Source organism: Trichomycterus rosablanca, chromosome 2 (genome assembly GCF_030014385.1).
Source record: "Trichomycterus rosablanca isolate fTriRos1 chromosome 2, fTriRos1.hap1, whole genome shotgun sequence".
Taxonomy (NCBI): Eukaryota; Metazoa; Chordata; class Actinopteri; order Siluriformes; family Trichomycteridae; genus Trichomycterus; species Trichomycterus rosablanca.
Window position 1 is genome coordinate 15,160,702 of NC_085989.1, and position 16,252 is coordinate 15,176,953.

General features: G+C 39.7%; 1 protein-coding gene across 1 annotated transcript in view; it reads right to left on the bottom strand.

The window, feature by feature from the left end:
* Positions 1 to 2,605: 2,605 nt before the first annotated feature.
* Positions 2,606 to 16,252, bottom strand: part of hibadha (3-hydroxyisobutyrate dehydrogenase a) — a 40,889-nt gene continuing 27,242 nt past the window's right edge. The window contains 5 exon segments of the mRNA XM_063011832.1: positions 2,606 to 2,764; positions 5,667 to 5,709; positions 5,711 to 5,806; positions 11,887 to 11,963; positions 13,237 to 13,370. Coding sequence (XP_062867902.1) covers positions 2,606 to 2,764; positions 5,667 to 5,709; positions 5,711 to 5,806; positions 11,887 to 11,963; positions 13,237 to 13,370 — 509 coding nt within the window.

Consider the following 16,252-nt stretch of genomic DNA (forward strand, 5'->3'; position numbering starts at 1 on the left):
AAAACAAAGAGAGCAGCATAAGACAGTTCATTAAAAATTAGCTAAATTATGAGAGAGAACAACAAATATAGAACAATTTCTTAAAATTAGACAGAAACAGGACAGATTTACATGCAATCAGGAAACTGAAAACTTTACAAGTTTTAGGATCTAGGACTTCACATTTCTGTCGTGATCTAAGTATAAAAACTATTAAAAAGAATAGCAAAAATAAAAGCATTTATTTCGTGTTGTTACAAGTTAAATGCCATATTGAATAGATGAGTTTTGAGAAGTGACTTGAATTTGGACAGGTCAGGACAATCTCGTAGGTGTTTGGGGAGAGCATTCCATAAAGATGGAGCAGCTATGGAAAAGGCCCTGTCACCCCAGGTCCGGTGCTTGGTCCTAGAGGGTATGGACAGTAGGTTAGCCTCAGAAGAGCGAAGGCTACGGGAGGGAATGTGCTGATGGAGCAGGTCGGTGAGGTAGGATGGGGCCTGATTATGGAGAGCTTTGTGAGTGAATAGAAGAATTTTGAATTGAATGCGTTGAGCAACGGGAAGCCAATGAAGTTTTTGTAGAACAGGTGTAATATGATCACGGGAGCGAGTATGAGTAAGGAGGCGAGCAGCTGAATTCTGGATATACTGAAGTAATAGACCTTAACATACCCTACTAGACCTTAACAGGCTTTACTACACTTTAACAGGCCTTACTGAACCTTAACAGGCCTTACTGGACTCTAACAGGCCTTACTGGACCTTAACAAGCTCTACTGGACGTTAAAAAGCTCTACTTGACCTTAACAGACCTTAATAGACCTTAAATGGCTTTACTAGACCTTAAAACACATTACTAGACCTTAAAAGGCCTTACTGGACACTATCAAACCTTACTGGACCTTAACAGACCTTACTGGACCTTAACAGGCCATACTTAACCTTAACAGACCTTACTGGACTTTAACAGACCTTAATGGACCTTAACAGACCTGAGTGTAAATAAATAAATATATACATGTACATACATACACTGATCAGCCATAACATTAAAACTACCTCCTTGTTGCTACACTCACTGTCCATTTTATCAGCTCCACTTACCATATAGAAGCACTTTGTAGTTCTACAATTACTGACTGTAGTCCATCTGTTTCTCTGCATGCTTTGTTAGCCCCTCTTCATGTTGTTCTTCAATGGTCAGGTCTCTCCCAGGACCACTACAGAGCGGGTATTATTTGGGTGGTGGATCATTCTCAGCACTGCAGTGACACTGACATGGTGGTGGTGTGTTAGTGTGTGTTGTGCTGGTATGAGTGGATAAAACACAGCAGTGTTGATGAAGTTTTTAAACACCTCACTGTCACTGCTGGACTGAGAATAGTCCACAAATCAAAAATATCAAGCCAACAGCGCCTCGTGGGCAGCTTCCTGTGACCACTGATGAAGGTCTAGAAGATGACCAACTCAAACAGCAGCAATAGATGAGCAATTGTCTCTGACTTTACAGCTACAAGGTGGACCAACTAGGTAGGAGTGGACAGTGAGTGGACACGGTGTTTAAAAACTCCAGCAGCGCTGCTGTGTCTGATCCACTCATACCAGCACAACACACACTAACACACCACCACCATGTAAGTGTCACTGCAGTGCTGAGAATAATCCACCTCCTAACTAATACCTGGTCCTGAGCATTGAAGAACAGGGTAAAAGCAGGCTAAAAAAGTATGTAGAAAAACAGATGGACTACAGTCAGTAATTGTAAAACTACAAAGTAACATCTATATGTTATGGCTGATCGGTGTATAGTGTTTGGACACCCCTTCTAATTTTTTCATTCATGTGTTGAAGCCACAACAACTGCAGGGTGTAATAAATAAATTATATAAAGTAAATACTTCCAACTTTGCAGCAACAGTTTACCTCCTGTTCCAGCAGGTCTATTAAGACATGAAAAAAAGCTGACATCAGCCCTACTAAACAGCTTTGGAATGAACTGAAACATCAATTGAGGCTTTCTTGACCAACATCATTGCCCAACCATACAAATCCTCTTTTGGCTGAATGGGCAAAAATTCCCACAGACATACTTCAAAGTTTTGTGACAAACCTGTTGTTTTGTGGCTGTTGTTATAGCTGAAGATGACAACATGACAGAGATCATTCTTTTTTATACAATTTGTTTTTAAATGGGATGTCAAACAAGCTCATGGTCAGCTGTCCAAACACCTTTGGTCACAGAGTGTATTTCAAATACAATCAGGTTGCTCAGACAAAACATAAAAACCTTTGTCAGTTAAATAATTGTTCAAGAGACTTGGCAAATTACATATTGTTAATTTTATTGCACTTTTATCTTGCACAGTGTTGCAACTTTTCTGGAATGGGGTTTGAATAACAGTTCAAAGGTAGAACAGAAAATGAAAACAAGGTTAGACGGTTCATTAAAAATTGCATTTTATAACTGCTTAATCATAACTGCTTAAATCATAACACAATCATCTGACCACCATGCATTACAAATATGTAGCTAAGCTTGGAAACTGACATGAAAACAACTGCTAAATTGGTTAATCAAAATGAATAATTGAGCATGAAAGAAAACTATGCTTATGATATCAGATCTACTGTCCCTCATCTTCTCGAAGAAACTGGAACACAGAAGAAAAGTCTTTGTTAGAATAGCCACAAGCACACATGCTGCGATACAACTGGTGAGCCAAGGAACCAAGAGGTATTGAGGTACGTGTTTTGGTGGCAGAGTTCTGTGCCAAACCCAGGTCCTACAGAGATCAAGAAACACTGTTACAAGAAAATAACATCTACTCTTTTACTAAAGTAAGAGAAAAGTACAGGTCCTAGAATTAAGACTGTTTAAAAATCAAACCAGTAAAAATCAGGTCTGACAGGCATAGGACACCTTATTCCATTACACTACTGCTAAATGTTCACCAAAATCACCAAGACAATAATACCAATCATGATTTTATTCAAGTTACACATTACACTGATCAGCCATAACAATAAAACCACCTCCTTGTTTCAACACTCACTGTCCATTTTATCAGCTCCACTTACCATATAGAAGCACTTTGAAGTTCTACAATTATACCCCGATCAAATTATATCTCATACAGTGGGGCTAAAAAGTATTTAGTCAGCCACTGATTGTGCAGGTTCTCGTACTTAGAAAGATGAGAGAGGTCTGTAATTTTCATCATAGGTACACTTCAACTATGAGAGACAAAATGAGAAAAAAAAATCCAGGAAATCACATTGTAGGATTTTTAAAGAATTTATTTGTAAATTAAGGTGGAAAATAAGTATTTGGTCACCCACAAACAAGCAAGATTTCTGGCTCTCACAGACCTGTAACTTCTTCTTTAAGAAGCTCTTCTGTACTTCACTCGTTACCTGTATTAATGGCACCTGTTTGATCTCGTTATCTGTATAAAAGACACCTGTCCACAGCCTCAAACAGTCAGACTCAAAACTTTACCATGGCCAAGACCAAAGAGCTGTCGAAGGACACCAGGAAGAAAATTGTAGACCTGCACCAGGCTGGGAAGAGTGAATCTACAATAGGCAAGCAGGTTGGTGTGAATAAATCAACTGTGGGAGCAATTGTAAGAAAATGGAAGACATACAAGACCATTGATAATCTCCCTCGATCATGATCATGAGAACGGTGAGCAAAAATCCCAGAACTACACGGAGGGACCTGATGAATGACCTGCAGAGAGCTGGGACCAAAGTAACAAAGGCTACCATCAGTATACACACTACGCCGAGAGGGACTCAAATCCTGCAGTGCCAGGCGTGTCCCCCTGCTTAAGCCAGTACATGTCCAGGCCCGTCTGAAGTTTGCCAGAGAGCATATGGATGATCCAGAAGAGGATTGGGAGAATATCATGTGGTCAGATGAAACCAAAATGGATTTTTTGGTAAAAACTCAACTCGTCGTGTTTGGAGGAAGAAGAATGCTGAGTTGCATCCCAAGAACACCATACCTACTGTGAAGCATGGGGGTGGAAACATCATGCTTTGGGGCAGTTTTTCTGCAAAGGGGACAGGACGACTGATCCGTGTTAAGGGAAGAATGAACGGGGCCATGTATCGTGAGATTTTAAGCCAAAACCTCCTTCCATCAGTGAGAGCATTGAAGATGGAACGTGGCTGGGTCTTCCAGCATGACAATGATCCCAAACACATCGCTCGGGCAACAAAGGAGTGGCTCTGTAAAAAGCATTTCAAGGTCCTGGAGTGGCCTAGCCAGTCTCCAGACCTCAACCCCATAGAAAATTTGTGGAGGGAGTTGAAAGTCTGTGTTGCCCAGCGACAGCCCCAAAACATCACTGCTCTAGAGGAGATCTGCATGGAGGAATGGGCCAAAATACCAGCTACAGTGTGTGCAAACCTGGTGAAGACTTACAGGAAACGTTTGACCTCTGTCATTGCCAACAAAGGTTATGTTACAAAGTACTGAGTTGAACTTTTGGTATTGACCAAATACTTATTTTCCACCATAATTTACAAATAAATTCTTTAAAAATCCTACAATGTGATTTCCTGGATTTTTTTTTCTCATTTTGTCTCTCATAGTTGAAGTGTACCTATGATGAAAATTACAGACCTCTCTCATCTTTCTAAGTAGGAGAACTTGCACAATCAGTGGCTGACTAAATACTTTTTGCCCCCACTGTATATAATCTGACCTTCATCAGTGGCCACAGGACACGTGGAGCTGTTAGCTGGATATTTTTGGTTGGTGGACAATTCTCAGTCCAGCAGTAAGGTGTTTAAAAACTCAATCAGCATTGCTGTGTTTTATCCACTCATACCAGCACAACACACACTAACACACCACCACCATGTCAGTGTCACTGCAGTGCTGAGAATGATCCACCACCCAAATAATACCTACTCTGTGGTGGTCCTGGGAGAGTCCTGACCATTGAAGAACAAGGTGAAAGCAGGCTAAATAAGTATGTAGAGAAACAGATGGACTACAGTCAGTAATTGTAGAACTACAAAGTGCTTCTATATGGTAAGTGGAGCTGATAAAATGGACAGTGAGTGTAGAAACAAGAAGGTGGTTTTAATGTTATGTGATTTCCATTTTGATGCCTGCAACAATATTTCAAAAAAGTTGAGACAGGTGCAACTGTGAAGTTTTTTGAAGTGATCAAAACACTTAATTTGAAACTTGTCACAATTAAACAGGTGATGCTGTCTGACTAGCTTGTGACTAGGTTGTCCTCAGTTCCAAAATGATTACAGAACACTGTGAAAAGTAAAGGTAGAGAAAAGTCAACAGTGGTAAACATGACCCAGTACAAGCTTTTAAAATGTATTGCAGCCATCAATTGAGAATCACCATAGATTATATATAAGATATAATTTGATCGGGGTGTCCACGATTTTGCATAAAGCTGTAAACTAGAATATCTGAAGCTTATCAGTGCAAAGGCAGATTGGGGAATATGGTCATTCATTACAGCATTTATTATACAACCGTTAGTTGTATTACAGTATAAAAAGGTCATTTTTCCCTAAACATCTGTTTATTCGACTGTGTGACCACAACTCTTAGTGTGTTTGCCATTTGTAACATAGTACAATGGACAACATATTTATTAACTTGTTTAAAACATGACATCTTGCTCTTGGTAGTATGGCTCTTACCTTAGCCATCACGGTTGTTCCGAAGCCCCCCTGGTAGTTGTTCCATTACACCAGGTACTGAGTTATACATGTCACTGGACCAACATCGACCAGAGCTCATATTCAGAATCCTAGCCAGCAGCTTTGGGTCCAAGCCTAGCCTGACACAGGTCAAAGGGTAAAGGTCAGAGAAGCTGCTGCCCTGTAGGCTCAATGCCAAATAATTCTTCAGTGCAAAGTTGGTCAAGATAATGCAGTATTGATATTTGTGAAGTGCAGTTCATCATTTCTTATTGGTGTATGCAGCAAACGCACCCACACCATAATAGAACTGACATGTGCACATAACCTATTAACCACTTCTAATCCAATGTCTAATCCAACATTAAGAACTGCATCTAAGCACCAATACAAGTCTTGTCTACCAGCATTTCTATTTATTTATTAGCAAATTAGAACTACAGAATGAAATGTACAGAAAACAGATAACGAGTAAAATTAAGAATATAAGACGTTAGGCAGTAAACGGTTCAAGAAAAAAAATAATAAAAAGGAAAGAGGGAGGAACTGGGATGTTTAATTCAACCCAGCACAGCCATATCTTACTTTAACAAGAATATAAATATGACCACATGAAAAACAACCCGACACAAGAACATACACAAACACAGGAGTGGTAGCGGTGCTAAGAAAGAAAATTGTGCTTTTGTGCTTTATGTCATCTCCATTAAACAATGATGAGTGTTTAAGGCCGGTTATACAGTAACTCCACCTGTCTCTCATTCACAGGGTCACACCCACACACACAGACACACACACTAATATACTAACAGTTTTACAAGTCTACACAGTAAGAGACCAGGACACAGCTGCTTATAAAGTCAGACAGTTTCCTTTTCTGGCTCCTGCTCTTTTGTATGCAAACTGTTTTAAAGTGTACACCAATCAGCCATAACATTAAAACCACCTCCTTGATTCTACACTCCATTTTATCAGCTCCACTTACCATATAGAAGCACTTCTACAATTACTGACTGTAGTCCATCTGTTTCTCTGCATGCTTTGTTAGCTCCCTTTCATGCTGCTCTTCAATGGTCAGGACTCTCCCAGGACCACCACAGAATAGGTATTATTTGGGTGGTGGGTTATTCTCAGCACTGCAGTGACACTGACATGGTGGTGGTGTGTTAGTGTGTGTTGTGCTGGTATGAGTAGCTAAGACACAGCAGTGCTGATAGAGTTTTTAAACACCTCACTGTCACTGCTGGACTGAGAATAGTCCACCAACCAAAAATATCCAGCCAACAGCGCCCCGTAGGCAGCGTCCTGCGACCACTGATGAAGGTCTAGAAGATGACCAACTCAAACAGCAGCAATAGATGAGCGATCGTCTCTGACTTTACATCTACAAGGTGAACCAACTAGGTAGGAGTGTCTAATAGAGTGGACAGTGAATGGACATGGTATTTAAAAACTCTGATCCACTCATACCAGCACAACGCACACTAACACACCACCACCATGTTATTGTCACTGCAGTACTGAGAATCATCCACCGCCCAAATAATACCTACTCTGTGGTGGCCCTGTGGGGATCCTGACCATTGAAGAACAGGGTGAAGGCAGGAATAAAAAAGTATGTAGAGAAACAGATGGACTACAGTCAGTAATTGTAGAACATCAAAGTGCTTCTATATGGTAAGTGGAGCTGATAAAATTGACAGTGAGTGTAGAAACAAGGAGGAGGTGTTAATGTTATGGCTGATCAGTGTATATAAATGTCCATGCTTCATCCTGGTTAGGGTCATTGCAGGTTTAGTTTTCCCAGAATCACTGGGCACAATGCAGTAACACCCTGGATAGGACATCAACAGCTCTACTGTCCAAAAACACCCCCAGTTATTGTCTGTGAGGAGTTTTCCATGTTGTCCCAGAGTTCATAGACAGATAGTCGAGTCTGTTTAGATATTTGAATATATGAGTCAATCAATATACTATGCATGTTTAATATTTTGCTACACATACAATAAAAAATGACTAAACCATATCTATATATCTAGCTTTGGCTCTCCATACCCCTCTCTCTTACTTTGTCTCTTGGGTACAATGGGTGACATATGTTCAACATCTCCCCCTTGCTTCCCTCCCCCTGCCCACACATCTACAGACACACAGGCAGGTTCTGGGTCAGTGACTGAAAAGGTTATTGCCTCCATTGAAGCTTGACTTGTGTGCTATTACACCAATCAATCTTTTACCACCAGAGCTAAAGCGCATCAGCAATAGAAAAGCGTGTGTGCATTTGTGTGTGTGCTGCCATCTTTAATTAAATGATTAACATCACGTCAGACACACCTCTTTGCTTTGTAAAGCAAGCAAACAGTAATTAGCATGAAAAAAAAACACTGATTTCTTAATCAAAAGTCTATAGCTAACTAGATGCAACACAATTTAACTGCATGACTCAATTGAGAAGAACGAGGATTTACATCAAGATCTAGATAAAACCAGTAAGGTGACTTTTTAAATGAAGTAAAATATTACAAGTATTTTGCTTATTAGTGTATAATGCATCCTAAAAAGGAGTAAAGGTGCATTATGCTTCGTGATAGCCTGGTGCACTGTCCAGTCACTTTAAGTTTTACTCTGGTAATCTGGTTTCCTTTTCTCTGCACTAAACTGCCCCAAAACTTGACTAAGTAAATGTGTAAAGGCATGTTACTAGGGCTGCAGCTATCGATTATTTTTGTAATCAAGTATTCTACCGATTATTTCAGCGATTAATCGAGTAATCAGATAAGAAATACTTTTGCTTTAATAAAGAGCAAAAATAAATACATATAAGATAAAATAAGACGTGTCACTTAAAACAAACTGTACATTTTTATTGCTTGCATACAGTACAGTTTAAAGAAAACATTTTTGAAATGCAAAAACAAATACTTCAAAAATAAATTAAATTCAAAATGCATACAGGCAACCTAAGGCATAAATAATAATAAAAAATAATACATTGCCATTAATTAATGCAACATTCAGAACTAAAAGTTTCAGCTACAGCTTAAGCATAAAAACCCTTAATGTTTTGTTGGGAGGCTTTGTGGCATTTGTAGGAGGCAAAAAAAGTTCTGTCAGGGTTGTTCTCCTAGATAAGGTAGATTTGGCATTTGTGTGCGTGTACATGTGTGTTTGCCTAAGCCTTTAAAAAAGCATACCAACATGCTCAGAACTGAGGCTTGCCTTGCACGTTGATGCTATGTTTCTTGCTGCAGAAAACAGACGCTCTGATGGTGTGGATGTTGAGTTTCCGTTTTTTTTTTTAGCTTAAAATGAGCCCAAACTTTGGACATTTTCTGGCGTTTTCTCTGTCCCATCTCTTCTGCTTGTCCCTCGCTATTTTCTCTCTATTTCTCCATTTTGCAGTCCACACTATCAAACCTCGGCTGTGCCAAAAATCGCATACAACACTAAACCGTACGCGGGAGCAGGTAGTGTGTCTAAATACGTAGTATTTATTAAACAGTACGTGAAAAGTACCCGGATGACCTACTGCTTGAACAGCAATTTTTGAGTATGCAAACACAGCATACTTGCATACTGAAAGAGCTTACTTCTGTACTGACTGAGCAGTGCACACTGCCTCCAAGTATGCGATTTCGGACGCAGCCCTCATTTTCTTCACGTTACCTGCCCACAGCATGAACGCGTTGTGCAAAAGTAAAAGTCGTCCGTGCGAAACAATGTGAGATGTACATAGTTGTAAGGATTAAACAACGCTTCTATGAGAAAAATTTGCACCGATGATTTTTAATAATCGAATTACTCGAGTTTCTCGAGGAATCATTTTAGCCCTACATGTTACCATGTAATGATTTGGCACACTGTCCGGGGGGCATTCTGGCTATGCAGTACGTTTTTGGGTGATGTCAGATGCACTATGATGGAAAAAAATAGTGAGGGCCAAAAAAAAAATCTTTTGGGTAACCTTAAAGATGTTTCGGCATACCATTCTGCCATTCAGGTGGGTAGGACAAACTGGAAAAAGCTAAACAAGGATTGCTGAACACTACTGGGATATCATTGGTGATAAGAGCAATTTAGAGAACTCAGTAACCCAGCAGACATGATAAGATAATAGGACATTTATAAGACAGGCTTTTCTTTAACTGTCAGATGAGCACTGATGAATCCTGGTCATTTTGTGTTGTGGAGTCAATATTGCATTGGATAAGGCTTTGATGGTGGAATTAAAGATGAAAGGTTTTATACTCTCAATCTGACAGAAATCAAGTCTGAGTTTAATTAACTTAACTGGCTTACAAGTTTAATTTGATGATTTTATTTGGTAAACTGGATGATTGTGAAATGAAAAAGCAATTACATTTTGGATGGTAAACGAAATGATTAAAAATCCAACACAATCTGGTTACTTTTGTATACATAGGCCTATTCAGACAGCACTTCCCTTCTTTTATCATGTCCTAAAATACATATGTACAAAACCACTAGGTAATACTTCAAGGTTCATGTGTGTGTGTGTTCATGCCCCTAGCATGTGCTTAAAACCACTAAATCGAAATGAGTGAATCTAATTAGGACCAAAAGAAAAAAGGCTTTTCATGTGTGATCATGGTTATAATAGAAGGAACCGGTTTTAAAGACTCTAGTTTATTAACTAATGCGCTTGTTCTCATTTTAACTTTATCAAACACAACCCATAAACACACACAAACACTTCTTCACTAATTAACACGAGTGAAGTTGTGCGTTAATTTATTTAAAAAGGAAAAAGATAGTTTATTACCAAACTTCAATTATCTCTGTAAACATCTGTAAGCAGTCTGTGTGCCTTTGTATGTGGAATGAAATGAAAGCTGTTTAAACTTTTCTGACCTAGTGTGTATCTGTGAAGTTATATAGTTCCATTAAGGAGTTTATTAGGGAGTTTTACATATTAATTCACTCATATTACATCAAGCATTTTACACCAAGCTTTGGTAAACCCAAAGCAATATTTCTATTGTTAACTCCTAGCTTATGCAAAATACACGTGGACAAAAGTATTAAGACACCCAATACTTCACATAGATCACACAGGGGTCACTCTATTATAGAACCGCTTGTTTTTAAGCTAGAATGTCCAACAAGCCCCAGGTCATGTGTCCAAATTTTCAACCATATAGTGTACATAATGGTAATAAACATGCTTAATACATGTAGGCTGAAATGTGGCAGTTTAAAACCAAAACAAAGGACAATAATTATTCTGTTCTACTTAATTATACAAACTTAATATCTTCTTTCTGTATATATTTCGGCACTGTTGGAGATGCCCTGTAGACGACAACACAGAGTACATGCTAAAGCGCATACTTTGATGAGCCTAAACATTAGGACCAGCCTGACTTACATGCTGTCAAAACAGCTCTGACCTACCAAGACATGGACTCCACAAGACATCTGAAGGAATCCTGTAGTATCTGTTGCCAAAACATTACCACCAGGTCCTTTAACTGCTATACATTGCAAGATGGTGCATCCTATTGCTATTTCTTCAAGACCAGCTGTCCACATGATCGTGAAGACTCTGATGGCCAGTTCTGTTGCCTGCATGCTCATTGTAGGTGCTTTTGAGGAGAGGAGTTAGCATGGGCAATCTGACTGGCCTGTAACTATACAGACCAATACACAGAGGGGTTTAATGTACTGTGTTTTGTGACACATTTACCTCATCACCAGTGTTAAAATTATCTGCAATTTGAGCCACAGTAGCATTTCTGTGGGTCTGTACCAGATGGCATAGCGTTCATGTCCTTTGGCATCAGTGAGTCCTGACCATACATTGTTTTGAAGGGTGGTCCTAATGTTTTGACCCATCGGCGTATGGAGTTAAAACTGTTCTGGCTCTTGAAGCGTTGTCAGCACAACTGTTTGTGACAATCTGGGTTTCAGTGGCAGTAACTACACATCCAAGAAATGATAATGTTACAGCATCCAGTAAAAATGTGTGTTTTGCTTCATTACAGTAATTCTTCTTTGTTTAGTTATTTGTTTTTGGAAGGCACATAAAGTACCAAAAATAAGTCCAAAGCCCATAGCCAATCACGTTTCCAGTGTGGTGAGTCAAATCATTTTTTGGAGGCACAAACTCATCTATGAACCAATTATGGCTTGTCTATAAACAGTACATCATAAGCAAACCACTAAAATACATCTGCTGATCACTTAACTCAATTTTTACCTGATTCCAAGGTTTATGGTTTCTGCTGTTCCAATCATTCCAATAGCAAGCAGCATGTTGTTGCAAATTTTTGTAGCCTACAAAAATAAAATATTTATTAGACACACATTTTTCTGGTTATTACATACACACTATTTTACCATGAGCTTGCTGGATATTCCATTCCAAAACCATAAAAAATAAAACTAAATTGCTCATTTTGAGGCTGATGTTGCCTGGCTCAAAATCAACATTTAAATTTATCCCAAACATGCTCAGTGTGATTTAGGTCAGGTGCTGTCTTTCTGGACCTCGCTTTGTGCACACTGGCGGAAGCCCTCCTTAGTAAAAGACACATGACAGCCCGCTTGGAGTCTGCCAAAAGGCACCTAGAGGACTCTTAAACCATGAGAAACAAGATTCTCTGGTCTGGTTAAAATGTAACTTTTTGGCCTGAATACCAAGCTTCATGTCTGGAGGAAACCAGGCACCGCTCATCACCTGGCTAGTGCCATCCCTACAGTAAATGGCGGTGGCAGCATCATGATGTGGGGATGTTTTTCAGCAGCAGGACCGGGGCGACTAGTCCTGATAGAGGGAAAGATGAATGCAGCAAAGTACACCGAGATCCTTGAAGAAAACCTGCTCCAGATTGCTCTGGACCTCAGACTGGGGCGAAGGTTTACCTTCCATCATGACCCGAAGCACACAGACAAGAGAACAAAGGAGTGGCTTTGGAGAAAGTCTGTGAATGTGCTTGAGTGGCCCAGCCAGAGCCCGGACCTGAATCCAACAACTGTGGAAGGAGCTGACTGTGTACTGACGCTCCCCATCTAACCTGACGAAGCTTGCAGGGATATGCCAAGAGAAATAGGCAAAAATGTCCAGAAACAAGTGTGCCAAGCTCGTAGCTTCTTTTCCAAGATGACTTGAAGCTGTAATTGCTGCCAAAGGTGCATCAACCAAGTATTAGGCTAAGTGTGTGTACAGATATGTAACCCCTAAATAAACCATTTTTGTCAGTAAAATAAAATTGCATATTTTCTAATCCCTGTTTTCACTTCATAATTACTGGTGATTGTGTGTAGATGTAACCCAATCTATTATAGAATGAGTCTGTAAAGTAATAAAACGTGGAACGGGTAAAAGGATTGTGCAGACCTTCCGGCTTGACTGTAAAGATATAGAAAGGAGGCTTCCCCAAACTGTTGCGACAAAGTTAAGAGCAAATAAATTATTTTAGCTGTAGTAGTGGATGTGGTTATATATCTTTTGGTTATATAACGCATTTTAATATCCCTATCTTAAAGGTCCAAAAGATTTTCCAGGCTGGTAACAAAACTTATGCTATGCTACTATTTAAATACTTACATGTCCAGTACCAACTGGTCCACAGTAAACTACAGTAGCTCCCATACATGTAAGCAGCTCCTGAGCTGCATTAAATTCCTCCTTCACTCCACCCACCATAAATGTGAGTTGAGCAAGACTTGCAGCACCAACACCTAAAAACCACACATACACAGTTAATCCAGGTGTTAGGCAACAATGCTGTTTCAAATTCTGCACATTAAGTGTTTCATTTAGCAGTGGTTTGATCTCTTTATGGTCAAAACCAATTTAGAATAAACTGGATTTCTTAATTACCTAATTAATTATTTAAAACACACAATTGTAATGTTTATCTTTAGCAAAGACATGAAATATTCATTTAACATTCAGACAGAAAAGTATGTAAAACTAGCAAGTATTCCAAAAGTCAGATTATTTAATTAATGAAATGAAAAAGACGAGGTAAAATTGTACGAGGGTTATTCAAAAAGTTTCTGCACTTTTTTAAAACTCTATTTATTAAAAATTTCAAAAACAAATTACAACCCCAAATCAGAAAAAGTTGGGACAGTATGGAAAATGCAAATGATAAAAAAACACATACAAATACATTTACTTTGACTTTTATTTCATTGCAGACAGGATGAACCTGAGATATTTCATGTTTTGTCTGCTCAACTTCATTTCATTTATTAATAAACATCCATTCCTGCATTTCAGGTCTGCAACACATTCCAAAAAAAGTTGGGACAGTAAAGCATTTACCACTTTAAAATGTTGCTATTCCTTTTCAACCACACTTGTTTTGCACTTGTTTTGTGCAGTCCCCCCCCCCCCCCCCCCCCCCCCCCCCCCCCCCCCGAGGAGACCAAGTGATTTAGTGTTTCAGCTTTTATTTTGTTCCATTCTTCCTGCAAACACGTCTTAAAATGTGCAACAGTACGGGGTCGTCGTTATCGCATTTTTCCTTTCAAAATGCTCCACACATTCTCTGTTGGGGACAGGTCAGGACTGCAGGCAGGCCAGTCCAGTACCCGTACCATCTTCTTACGCAGCCATTCCTTTGTAATGTGTGCAGCATGTGGTTTTGCATTGTCTTGTTTAAAAATGCAAGGACGTCCCTGGAATCACATCATTATTTAGTTTTTTTTTACCTCATTACTAGCCCTAAATTGCCCCTGTCCCAACTTTTTTTGGAATGTGTTGCAGGACTGAAATGCAGGAATGGAGATATATTAACAAATGAAATTAAGTTGACCAGACAAAACGTGAAATATCTCTGGTTCAAACAGTCTGCAATCAAATAAAAGTCAAAGTTAATGTAAGGAACACTGCATCTTTATTTTATTAGCATTTTCCATATTGTCCCAACTTTTTTTCTGATTTGGGTTGTACATCACTTTTCTACATAGTCACCAACTTTTTAATGCATTTTTGGTTGAGCGCGTAGCCACTGATGCACTGCTGCTTTCACATCATCATCACATGAAAATCTTCTTCCCCTTAAAGCTATTTTGAGCAGTCCAAAAAGGTGGAAATCAGATGGCGCTAAATCTGGACTATAAGCTCTCTCTCAGTCTCTCAGACACAACCAATTACTACTCCTCCGAAACTCACCGTTTTTAACAAAAATATAAAAGTGCTGAAACTTTTTAAAGATCACTCGTATAAAGCTGGTAAAGGCTACAAGTCTAAGATCTGGGTGTTAAGTCCACAATAAAACACTTTTTAAACAAATAGAGAATAACTACTACATTTCTGCACTACAAGAAGGGCTGTGCCAAAATCACAGCAAAAGCACAACATACAATGCTAACAGAAGTGGAAATAAACCTAACCCAACCCCAAGTATAGATGTATGTATGTGGACCCTTATCATTGAGTTTAGATGTTTCAATTACATCTACTGCTAACTGGTATATACAGTGTATCACAAAAGTGAGTACACCCCTCACATTTCTGCAGATATTTAAGTATATCTTTTCATGGGACAACACTGACAAAATGACACTTTGACACAATGAAAAGTAGTCTGTGTGCAGCTTATATAACAGTGTAAATTTATTCTTCCCTCAAAATAACTCAATATACAGCCATTAATGTCTAAACCACCGGCAACAAAAGTGAGTACACCCCTTAGTGAAAGTTCCTGAAGTGTCAATATTTTGTGTGGCCACCATTATTTCCCAGAACTGCCTTAACTCTCCTGGGCATGGAGTTTACCAGAGCTTCACAGGTTGCCACTGGAATGCTTTTCCACTCCTCCATGACGACATCACGGAGCTGGCGGATATTCGAGACTTTGCGCTCCTCCACCTTCCACTTGAGGATGTCCCAAAGATGTTCTATTGGGTTTAGGTCTGGAGACATGCTTGGCCAGTCCATCACCTTTACCCTCAGCCTCTTCAATAAAGCAGTGGTCGTCTTAGAGGTGTGTTTGGGGTAATTATCATGCTGGAACACTGCCCTGCGACCCAGTTTCCGGAGGGAGGGGATCATGCTCTGCTTCAGTATTTCACAGTACATATTGGAGTTCATGCGTCCCTCAATGAAATGTAACTCCCCAACACCTGCTGCACTCATGCAGCCCCAGACCATGGCATTCCCACCACCATGCTTGACTGTAGGCATGACACACTTATCTTTGTACTCCTCACCTGATTGCTGCCACACATGCTTGAGACCATCTGAACCAAACAAATTAATCTTGGTCTCATCAGACCATAGGACATGGTTCCAGTAATCCATGTCCTTTGTTGACATGTCTTCAGCAAACTGTTTGCGGGCTTTCTTGTGTAGAGACTTCAGAAGAGGCTTCCTTCTGGGGTGACAGCCATGCAGACCAATTTGATGTAGTGTGCGGCGTATGGTCTGAGCACTGACAGGCTGACCCCCCCCTTTTCAATCTCTGCAGCAATGCTGACAGCACTCCTGCGCCTAGCTTTCAAAGACAGCAGTTGGATGTGACGCTGAGCACGTGCACTCAGCTTCTTTGGACGACCGACGCGAGGTCTGTTCTGAGTGGACCCTGCTCTTTTAAAACGCTGGATGATCT